Here is a 12,084-nt window from a genome sequence, read left to right on the forward strand (position 1 = left end):
AGAACCAAGACAACATAGACTTCTTTTACAATATTTTATTTAAATCATAAGGGAAAGCATTAATCATAAGGAGCATAGTATTTGTGCTAAAGGCAAAACATTAGCCAAGCAAGGGAGGAGGGAACTCTTGGATGTTTTTTCCACTTTCCATTTTGCCTTATTCCGTCCCGAAAACCTACAAAAATGATAAGAACAGGAAGTTAAGAGGCTTAAACTAGCGCCAACTTCACGTTTAAACGATTCTGGCGTCGGTTATTCTGTTTGAAACAATTTGTTTATTCTATGTTTTTTTTTTCCTTCTGAAATTTCATAGAGATCTCATTTTAATCTCGTTGATCCATGATTTTACTGATTTTTTTTTCAGCTCTAAATCTCATTAATTAAGCAAGTTATTGATACACAAAGCATAACGACCTCTCAACCGACACTTCCACCAAAACATTCGATGTTGTAGGTTCTCTTTTATAAAACGAACGTCTATTTTGCTTTGAGATCATAGCTACTTTTGAAGCAAGAGTCACTTGTCCTACTTCCCTTGCATCATGATCTAAATGCCTTTCTCTCTGCGTACTATTTCATGAAGGCGACCTCCCGCATTGATTGCTAATGGAATTCCCTATCAATTTGGCTTCCCAGATTACTTCGCGTCTATTTCTATCATAAGACAACGAGCAGTGATAGTGATAATCGGGAAACAAGGCGGCGTTTCGGCGTATTTGATGACGCACTCTTGTTGAGCGTAAATCAAACCACTGTCAACTTGATCAAGTAATTTCCATAAATTTAGCAACGGTCCATTTCCTAGGTTCCCTTGCAGCCTTTCTGAACTTTCACTGTTAACGAATCTTCAGCGTGACGATTCAATGACAGCTGCGAGGTAGACCACATTTCATTTCTTACCCGCAGTGCTTTTTAAACGCAGCTTTCGGTTTTGTTATTGTAATAATAAATGCAATATTATAAATATGTGACGATATGGATAATTTTCATAAAGAATTCTAGGCTTGAGGTAACCAAAAACATCTTCCATCTTCTGATATCTGCCAATATTTTATAGTAGCACATTTCACAAAATATGCCAAACATTTATTTATTTATTTCCTTTTTATTTTACATGTCCCAATCGAGGCGTTTATTCCAAAATCATATTAATACATTGTACAAAAACTATTATTAATGGCTGTATATATTAGCTTTAATGATACTTTGACCCATCCGCTGTCCCCCTCGCCGCGTTATCTTCTTTGGCTAGAAACTGGTCCTTGTTCTTGTTGTTATAGTCAAGCCAGATTTTGTCGATGAAATAGTTGTCGATGACGAAGTAGAAAATTGTTTGTCAAATTGATCAATAGGTCTGTTGACAAAACTGGCCTTGTAGAAAAGACAGATATTCTTGGGGAGGAGTGCCTGACGTCTAAAATACTTCCCTTTGGGTTGGGACGCAACGAAATAGAGAAAAGGCAGTCAATGTCCCAAATGCATCCGTACAAACAGGATTGACTGGACTAAATGGCTCCAGAGAAATGTACTTGCAGTTTTAAGGCAGTGAGGACAATATCGACAGTAGCAATATCCTTTCTTAATGCTCGAATACCCTTAGGTATCTGGTAGCAAGTATATATTTAATTCCCAGTATTTGTTGTTGCTTGCCAAGAACTATTCTGTGTGGTCCAAACCGGCAAGTTTATCGATGTGCGCAGCTCATTGAATCCCGCTGAATGAATTGTTTTGGAGTATCAACAAAATTGAAAGAGATTTAAGATCTCAACTTCGGAACTGTTACTCTATAAATACCTTTGCCTTCGCCACCTCAGTATTTGTGTATATCTCAAAGATATAAAGGGCGGTGCGGGACTCATTTGGTATGCGCAACTAACTTTATTGAATTAGGGCCAGAGTTTAAGTCTTGGCAATACGTTTGGCTTCCTTTTAATAAAAGACTCAATGACCAAAACTCAATACGCTGCTTTTCCTTGAATAGATATCTCTTGAGATTACGATTGACCGATATCATTTTTGCGCTCTCTTGTTTACAGAATGATGGCTTCCCACTTCTGTTATATTGTTCCGTAGTTTGCGTTATCTTTTGCGGTTGAACGCGGCAAACGCAAAACCGTATTGGATTACTCGCCAAATTGCCGGTAGCCTATATAACATGCCGCCCGAATTGAAATCCTTTTTATCCCGTCTAATTTTCTTGGACATTCTTTTTTCTTTTAAATTTAAGTGACGATATAAATTAAGTAATCTCTATAGATCTTATACTTGAATGTAAATATATTTATTTCGCAATAAACAGAATCCAATAACGCCGACTAAGTAAAAATTAGTGAATCCCCTTTTAATCTCATTTTTTTTAGTGCGCCGCCACTAAATTTCAAATAATTGCACTCTGCTGCTATAAACCGTTTAGATGTGGCTGTTTTGTGTGCGTTTGTAGATGCAGACTAATGGCCCTGTCACACGACGCATGTTTTTTTCTCTTGCAACTTGTCTCGCAAAAAAATAATTGCAAATCTAACGCGCGATTTCGCGGCGTGTGAAACCCTCTTCGCAATTTGTTTTTCTTTCGCACAAAAAGTAGATAACTGAATTATATTTTCCGCAACAAATGTCTACAAGTGGAAAAAAGACATTTCTTGTGACATGGCGAGTGCGACTTGCAATAATTATTTTTTTTACAGACAATTTGCAACTGGAAAGTTTACGTGTGACATGAGCTTAACTTTCTGAACGTTTTAAGAAAGTTGGCCTATTAGCAAGCGAGATTGACGGAAACTTTATAACGAGAAGGATTATATCGGGTTCTGGTGTACAGTGGAGCATTTCTATGCCACACGCTGATTGGCTAGTGACAGGTTGCGAGCAAACCCTTTTAGGGATATGCACACAGCTGGCGAAATAGCGGTTTGGAAGTCCAGAACTTATTTAAGATTTCAACGACATTATGTTTACGCGCATGGTAATTGTTGTAAATCACCAAAATGAAAAAATTATTTAAAAATATTCTGATCAAACATATTTTTAACAGCTTTATTTAAACAGCATTATCTGGTGAACCGTCTAACCCCACCCCTCCCTCTCATCGACCCCAAAACCATCCACATACAAAACTGACTTCTAAAACCATCCACTGACAAAACTGAGCTTCTAAGCATAGTATCCTTTTTCCTCTTTTCAGGAAACACATCATAAAAAAATGTGCAACATAAACCTCTCTATTGTGCTCAGCTATTCTATTCTTTATTATACACAACAGAAGTTTTTCATCGCTCGACTCAGTAGAATTCGAAGTTCTGTCCGAATATGCTTAGAACTCCAAGCTTTCCCTTTAGAGTTCTTACCAATGGAGTCATGCCAAATACAGATACAAAAAGGCAATCACTCACTTTTTTAGGAGATTTGTTACTGAGTGTGAATATGACGTCGTAGCTTTACCATCGGCACATTCATTACCATGCCGTGAAGGCGTGTTCGAGGGGACACAGAGGTTACATGAACAGAACGACGTTACTGCAGACAAGCGCCATCTGGGCTCCTCTGACGGGTACCCTGGGGGGCTGCAACGCGCCCTAGAGGGGAGACGGTAGGGTGAAAAAGGTGGTAAGCGCATGGTTGGGAGATGCCATGGTATGACCAAAGGCTCTCGAATAAATGGATGCATTCTTTCCTGCATTCCGCTACTTGCGCCGGACACGTCTTCGTGAAACCTTAAACCTGGAGGGCACGGTTGAATGCAATGAGTACAGAATCTGTCGCAACTTTTTGGAAGGTTGAAGAGATGAGGATCGGTTTTCAAGACAGTGCCAGGAAGTGGATTCAAATCTGTTTCTACTCTTGCTAATTGGTTGTGCCGCGGGAAACCATTTAAATGGGTTTGCTTGTGGCCTATCACCGGAAGACAAAGGGGATGATGTACAGCTCCTGTCTCTGTGTCATTTCTTAACGTACTGAATACTTTCCTTTGAGTTTCTTCAATTGAATTTCTTATTTGGACATCTGGTGGATATTGCTTTATATCGCACTTTACAAATGGCATTGAGGAATCTTCGGATCCCCGACCACCGCAAGCAGAACTAATATTCAACGCCACCCCTTGTGCGTCAAAGCCCTTTTCTTTAGATGACTTTGATTTGCGTCTTTTTGGCTGATACTTATAATCAGGATGTTTTTCTTTATGCATCTCTGTCAAGTGCTTTGCCTTCTCGATGTATGGTTCTTTTTCTTCGACGCTTAGCTTTTTCCATGCCATTCCAAGAAGTTTACTTAGTCTCGCGTTATTGATTCCTGGATTTTCCTGGAGGATCTGACATCTTTTCTCTCTGCTCCAGACCATGAAGCAGTTCATCGGTCTCTTGACATGAGTTTTCTTGGAAGTCATGTCTTCTTTATTTTTTCTTATTTTCTGAACAAGTATATTGTGTTTATAATGTGTTCTTTCTCTGATCTGGGTTTTAGGCCACCACCATGCAAATGACAATTTCGTTCTCCGCTTCTCCGAACGCTTTGTTTCTTTAAGGAAAATACAGGCCTGCTTACTGGTACAAACTGTTGTTATGCACCTAATTTTCCTAACTTCTTTCTATGGGCGGGCACCACTGCAAGTTTATTTTTGTTTTGTAGTTTGTTGAAATTACCCTCTTCTCCAGAACAAAACGGCACCGGCTTCTATTTTTTTAAGCGACCGGTTTTCCTCTAAGCGATTTCAAAATGTCATTCCCTTATTTAGAAAAAGACTGCCAGATCGTATTTAAACGTTTTCAGTAAGGACGAATGTCTCGAAGGTGTGAATTATGACAATTCACTTCGCCTTGTTTTGCCCTTACGTATTATTTGTCTTTTTCTTGAAGTATTTAAAGAAAGACATCCCAGTTAGAATACGCAGTGTCACCTTTCTGGCTTACGAACTTTTCCTTTTGTTTGTCTCTTGCGCGTTCTGAAAAGATGTGTTGCAAAAAAAAGCGTCGAGTTTCGTTCACTTATTCAAGCCAATCTCCCGCCTATTCGTGAAACCACAATGACGCCCTACTGATTCCCTTATTATCCTATGCAATACCAACAATATCCACAATGACAATTACCAGTCGCTAAATCAAAACATTGAGCGACAAACAAAGCCTGTGGTTTATAGATTCAGCACAAAGCTAAAGTCTTTGACACTCTCTCGGCTTTAGAAAGCTTCAATTACGACGTCTCTTGATTTCTGGACATTTTCGTCAAATATTTGCTACTGTTTTTCAACTCTTTTTCATGAGAGGTTTTATACTCTTAATAATAATCGGCTAATATTTTGCCTTCTTTTATTAAATTTTATATTCTATTTCTCTAACTCCATTTGATATTTTAATGAAACATATATCGAGTAACGATACCAAATCTCTGGCCTTCACTCTTCTTTTTTATAAGCTCTCGAGACGTTCCTTAAAAATAGTCTTCGGTGTCAAGCCAGTTCTGTGACTGTGTTTATCATTCCATCTAATGTTTTGCTTGCCTTTGTTTTGCTTTTGTATTTTTCTCTCAGATTTTCGGATCCTAAAAAATACTTCAAATTTGACCGTACAAAAAAGTCTTTTTTCTTACTCACTATTCCCGGTATAGGCCTTTGAAACAGTATCAATGGCTGAGAAGGCGTATAAATGCTTTCTTTTGTTTCTTTGTTTGTTTTAGTTTTGCATAACAATTTAATAACATAATTGCCAAATTATCCAATGTGTTGTTACATGGAGTCTGGCAATTAGAGATATCGAAAATTAAATTTCTTCTTTCACACCATTGGAACTTCTAATAATTAACAAGACTTTTTAAGAATAATCGTTATGTTAAGGCTTACATGACGTTATATCTATAATATTTCTTTGATGATTGATAGGCGGAATTTTAGTGAATCTTTTTGTCCTCCCAAGGGCGCCGATGATTGCAAATAATAATTCAGTAATGAGAGGGTTTGTAACTAAACCATAATCCTTCAAATTGATCCTCTTTTACTTTCAAACATCAAGCAACAACAGCAAAATAGCATTTTGATATAAATTTCCTTGATTTGGTAATGAAGAAAAGTGAATGATTATATTACTAATGTCACGGTGTTTTTAAATTTTTAATATTAGTTAAAACTTTTTTGTCAATTCGGACGCTGGGACTATTTTGAATTGAATTTTTTGAATTAATTAATGATAGTTATTTTTGTTATGGTCTCTTGTCTTTTTATCGCCATCGCATTAGAATTCACGAGTTTCGTCGGCAAGCAACGGTCTTTTAACAGTTGTGGCTAAACTTAAACCAATAGGGGGCCTAGGACGGTTCTGTTGGGCACGCCACACTTTATTGTTCCTTCCGCTAATTTCAGCTCTTTCAGTTTTAACAGCTTGCTTGTTTTTTTGTAAATAATCCTTAAGCCGTAAATAACATAGACCATGGATTCCGAAAAAAACGTTGGATACATTAGTTTATAGCTTTAAATGCTTTGATAAAGGTAAATATATTCCTGTTGTACACTCTTTTTAATAAGAACCTTTTATAAGTACTTCCAGCTTGATGTCTCACCAAATTTAAAGAACATGCCAAGGCTCAGATAGCAGAAAAATGCTTCTTTTTTTAGTCCTGATGCGTTCTATATCAAATTGTGCTCAGAGTAACAACCAAAATCATTAGGGTAATTCTCTTCCTAATAATTCTTGGGTATTATATTCTTATATACACTAAATTTAAGAACATCGTTAAGGACATATTCAGCCTTAAATTGTCCCAAAAATAAGAAACGGCCCAGCCTCAACTGAAAATTAGACGTTCTTATAAAAAAAGAGTGTACATAACTAGCTGCATGGATCTAATACCAGGGAAAGTCACTCGAATTATTAACTAAGAAAAAGCCTATCCCCGATCCCTCCCTCTCGTTACCCCCTCTTGGCCAAACACCTTGGAAGTCTCTTATATCAGCTGCATGGGTCTATTATCCATTCCGTCTATCACATTGACTGAGCAAGGCTACTTTCGTGACTAGCATTAATGCTACTCTGCGTGTTTCTGATGGGACTCAGAGGGGGTGCTAGGAGCAATGCTGCGTTAAGGCTTTTAAACACTGACCATCACGTCACAACACTGTTAGAAGTCTCAATATTAGAGTGTTGATTAAAAGACTTAGACTCACACCTGTATGCAATAGATTTATTTATTCCTTTCGAGAATTGGTTATATAACTTTTTCTATCACTCGGGAAATGTTGTTCGCGGTAGTTCATGAAGAATAAGTTAGGATGATGAGTTGTTAATCATAAAGACTAAGACTTGCAGTTAAGAACTGTTGATTAAAGTAGCATTAAATGGATGATAAAAACAAACGAATTAGATAGCACTTCGTTTGAATGCTGTAGATTTTGACATTGTTTCCAACTTAAAGATATTCACAAACTGTTAGGAAGATGTTAAAAACAGCCAATTATTAACTGCAAAATACAGCTGGCAATGATTGTTTTCACCTAAAAATTTATGGAAACTGAATGGGAACGCGCCAAAGTATTTGAAAATGCCACATGTGTTTTTTAGTATGGAAACTATTACCAAATGGTTTATGATATACACATATTTTTGTTGACTATAAGAAATATGGAAAATGGACTAAAATGACAAATGCTTTACACTACTATTTAGACAATACAAGCCTTGTATCTGTTTATGGCTTTCTCAGTGAGGCTACTTAGGTTTCCAGTGAGGCCTATGTAGTGAATGCAAGCACATTTAACAAATTAAAACAAAATTGTTAGCCAAACCTTGTTCAATTTTCCATTTTCTTATTGTCAAACTTAATTTAAATAGGTGCATGCTTATATCGCAGATAGACGAGACGAAATTGCCTTTCGATGGACAATGGGAGAAGTGGATGTTACGAAATAAAAGAGGATGTTCCCGTTGTCTTATAAATCCAACTTAATCTACATTGTAGTGCCTACCCCCTAGCCCTTGCTCTGTCTTCACATGAATTTGCTTCAAAATGTCAAAATATAGTATACAGAACTCTACTAAGAATACTACGAGACCCCATCCACTTTAATTCGAAATTCTAGATCAAGTCATAGGTCAATGGTCACTGGTGTGTTTACTTTTAGACGACTTCAAACCCTTTAGAGCCAAATTATTTTTTTTTTCGAAATGACCTATAATCCGTGACGCGGCCACTTTGAGAAAAATCCGAGCAAAATGAAAACTGTTTGTTTTCGTTGGTCTAAAAAGGGCTCAATGGGTGACATGAATAGTCCTTATTATCAGTATAACATATACAAGTCACTGTTCTCCAATTCTTTATGTCTCTGTTTGTATACTTGCCGATGTGTGATATCACACCATGGCAATCTTTCGATAGCATTACAAACGAACCCAAACCAATGAATGATTCTAGCTTTGGAAGCTGTCAAAGAACCTTACACATTTTGACTTACTTATTCAAATTTCCAAGCCTACAGTAAATATTAATCCCCGGCCCTATGTCAACTGTTGTCGAATGGTCCATCAATCGCTCGGCTTGATTTTAAACCTTGAATGATTCTCCGACAAAATGATAACAACCTTTTGAAAAACTATATATTTTTCAGCTCGAAGTGGACTTGTATTAAGTCGGGGTTTTTTTTGTAGTACAAACATAATCTCAAGGTGTTAATCCTTGTGTTTGCTTTTATTACAGGGCTGGGGCTGAAACATGGGTATAATATAAGAGCTGGTATCAAGATGAATTGAGAAGTGTGAAATACAACATATTCGTGATATATGAATGGGTCCTTTATTGTGCTCGACCTATGAATCACTAGTATACTCGTTTAAAATTCATAAATTGTGAGCTTGGAGAAAAAGGATGATGTATGAATTATAATAATAATACCTATTTGTCTAAGAAAATCAAGATCGAAAACTATTTTTTTATTCGCCTGCGTAAATTTTAAAGCATAAATTCATAATTTTGTAGGGGCATGAAATTTGTATATACTCAGTTACAAATGTATGAAGTATGGTTCGAGAACGTTTAGATTTACCCAAATCCTTAAAATTCGAAGAAAATATATAAAATATTCTACAAATACTGGAATAGTATTCTATCGTTAATCTTTAGTTAAATTCCTTATTTCATTAAAATTCTAATATCTGGTCCTAGAGTTAATATGGGTTCCATGGTAATAGGCAAACTTTATACGCGCGTTCTGACGCTAATCGGCTTACGTTAACCCTCGTTCATGTTTTATACCCCAACTGCATTTAAACAACCTATACCTTACACGATATACCTCTCTTACTCGATTTCTAGACTAAGTCTTTGTAAAAATTGTACAACGCTTTTTTTATGTAAAAGCGTATATGTAAAATCCTTTAAGAACTGCAAATAATAAGTTCTAGCTATGTTTTTGTACCTTATACACTTCAAATCGATATTACTTTTGCGGTCGTTTTAAAGAGATACTAATCCAACCACGAATTTCTCAGGTTTCTCGGATGGGCAGAAAATCCTTTTTCTCTTTTTTACCTTTGTAAAGTTTCGTCGCCATCATTTTATCCATGTTCAAGGAAGGCCTTGAGATTCGCAATTTTTTCTTTAAGTTTCCTCGAGTGGATTTACACCGTTTCCGAACAGACTCCGTTTCGCATTCATTAAAACCTAGCTGGGTTTTCCTTTGACATAACTCCAGCGGAGCGATTGGCCGGTGAATTTTTCCCACTGCAGTCCGTTTCATTGAGCTCGCTCTTAGAAATAATTCCCTTAACTCTTCCTCACTAGAACTGGAAAATTCGATTCCTTCGTCGTTGCGTTTCCGCAAAAATCGAATTTCAGGCAACGGATTTGGTGCACTTCGTGGCTCTTTGATCGGTAGTATCTTAGTTACTGGGTCATCTTTTTGTCTCGGTTGGTTGAAGCTCGAGCTAGCGGCCGCAAGCTCAGAGATGCGAGGCTTCAAGGCGCGAAACTCTGTTGTAAGGCCCGCACGGGTTCTCAAAACACTCTCTGTTTTTTCGCAATCATTGATCTCCGCGCTTCCATCGCAGTAAACGACTGTTTTCATGCAAGGGGGCAGCCTAGATATACTCTTGTAGGCACTATGATGCCTGACAAAGCACTCGTCTTTGTAAATACCATCGTCTAAGCGCTGAGATCTCAGCTTCTCTGAGAGTGATTCGATATAACCCACATCGGCGAGCATCATAATATTCGCACCGATTCACTTTCTCGACCCCAAGTGAGCTGTGCGTTCTTCCTAGCTCACCATACCTCTCGGCCCCTTGCACCGCTCACCTAATGCATCTCTAGTGTATAATGGTCCCAGTGGGATGGCTCATAGGCTATAGCATGTTGTTTCCTTATTGTGGGAGACACAATCATAGTATTTACGTTGAATGGGAAGCGGACGAGTAATGGGCGAGTTACTACGCTCTGATTGGCTAGCTGTCATCGGCTATCATATCCTCCAATTATAGCTGACCTAATGAACATTCATTATTCATGTCATCACTTTGATTTTATTGCTTTTTCTAGAATTTCTTAAACCCCAATAAAAGTGTCAACGAAGTTGCAACACAACATTCTGTATCCTTAAAGCAAAACACGGCTCAATGGACGTGTAAAACCTAGCAAAGATTTTTGGCGCCATGTCGGTAGTTCTACAGGAAGTAGCAAGGCTATTGGTAGAATCACATCGATCAACCGTCATAAAACTTTAGTTTTTTTAGCGGCAATTAATGGTCCGCTGTTTTCGCAAGCGATTCGAGTAAAATCGCTCATAAATAATATTTCCGGGTTTTTTACGCACTGTTTTGTGAGATTTCTTGCAAGAGTTTCTTCTCATGATAGCTACCTTTTGCTCTAGATATTTTATTTTTAGCTTTTTTGAACTTAGAACAAAATATATAATATAGAGGTTTTTGCGATTTCCCAATTGCTTTTTGGTAAAATATTTAAAGGTATCCCATTCAATTGATAAGAACCACATGATTTTATTAAAGTAAACTACAATTCATCTACAGTCCACACTTTCAATGATACGAGTTTAGTCCTTATTTTAGAATTGTTTTTCTATACATGCTTTAATTTAGCCAAAACATGTTTATACCAAACATTTTATGAACGAGCTATAAAGAAAATGGGTTTTTTTTAAATATACTTTCAGTCACGTTCGTCAATTCAATCTAGCGTATGTTTCTCCGTACGTGCCCGTCTATTTAGAAAAAAAAAAACATTCTCATAGAATATTCAAATATATCTTCATTCATCAAGCACAATCGTATTTTTAAGAGCATTGAGTTGTTACAAGACACGCTTATGCCGTCGCATAAACTGGTTGCCTGGGTTACCAGACAGATAGTTTGACGTTTTTTATGTATTTGTATTTGCTAAGAGCTCACGCGCAAAAAAAAAAGGTCACGTTCTCCTCTACAAACCCCACTAACACCTCTCTAGCTATTTTCTTTATTGTTCTACAAACATTTTTTTCTAGTTTCTACTAACATTTTTTTCTCTAGTTTTCTTTTCAAACTCGCCTTATTTCCTATTATATTGCCGTGTTTGTATTTCTTTAGATCAAAAGGAGTAAAGAAACTCATGCCGACTTGTGTGGCTTATTTGAATATTCCATTATCTATGACTATCGTTTTTTTATGGTGGGACGGTAGGTTGTCTACTGAAATGAAAATCTTATTTCAGAGGCAGGTCCAAGGGCGGTTCTGGGGGGCGGTACACCCCCTTAGAGTTTTAAGAAGAATGACTGTTTGGGAGCTTATCCTCCTGCCATTTATATTCTTCTATATGATGCTCATCCCCCCCCCCCCCCCCTGGGGTGATGCCCGCTCTTCAAGGAACCTTATTTCCGCCACAGCATCACGCATCATGCAGTGTTTGGTTTGAATTTATACAGCATTTAGTAACCCTTTAAAAAAGGCTTTGGATCCAGCCTGCTTTGTACTTATATGGGGTTTTGCTTTGAATATTAAAAAATGAAATGAAGTCGTTTTATTGTGAGATGCATTTAAAACTAGAACCATTCAAGTGGATTGATTTTACTAAAAGAATCATCAAACAGCACAGTCATAGCACCAAGAGCTCGCGGCTCATTGA

The 12,084-nt window shown here is 37.3% G+C and overlaps 2 protein-coding genes across 2 annotated transcripts; both read right to left on the reverse strand.

Moving 5' to 3' along the window:
* Window positions 1–20: 20 nt before the first annotated feature.
* LOC5510317 (transcription factor Sox-19a) lies at window positions 21–7,004 on the reverse strand. Its single transcript, XM_032379465.2, has one exon. The coding sequence runs from the start codon at window positions 4,379–4,381 to the stop codon at window positions 3,386–3,388; it is 996 nt and encodes a 331-aa protein (XP_032235356.1). The 5' UTR covers window positions 4,382–7,004; the 3' UTR covers window positions 21–3,385.
* Window positions 7,005–8,750: 1,746 nt separating this feature from the next.
* Window positions 8,751–10,364, reverse strand: LOC116617066. The gene has a single exon (XM_032379466.2). It carries the CDS (start codon window positions 10,178–10,180, stop codon window positions 9,461–9,463), a length of 720 nt encoding a protein of 239 aa, XP_032235357.1. The 5' UTR covers window positions 10,181–10,364; the 3' UTR covers window positions 8,751–9,460.
* Between the last annotated feature and the right edge of the window lie 1,720 nt (window positions 10,365–12,084).

The sequence above is a fragment of the Nematostella vectensis genome, chromosome 14, assembly GCF_932526225.1.
Source record: "Nematostella vectensis chromosome 14, jaNemVect1.1, whole genome shotgun sequence".
Lineage (NCBI taxonomy): Eukaryota > Metazoa > Cnidaria > Anthozoa > Actiniaria > Edwardsiidae > Nematostella > Nematostella vectensis.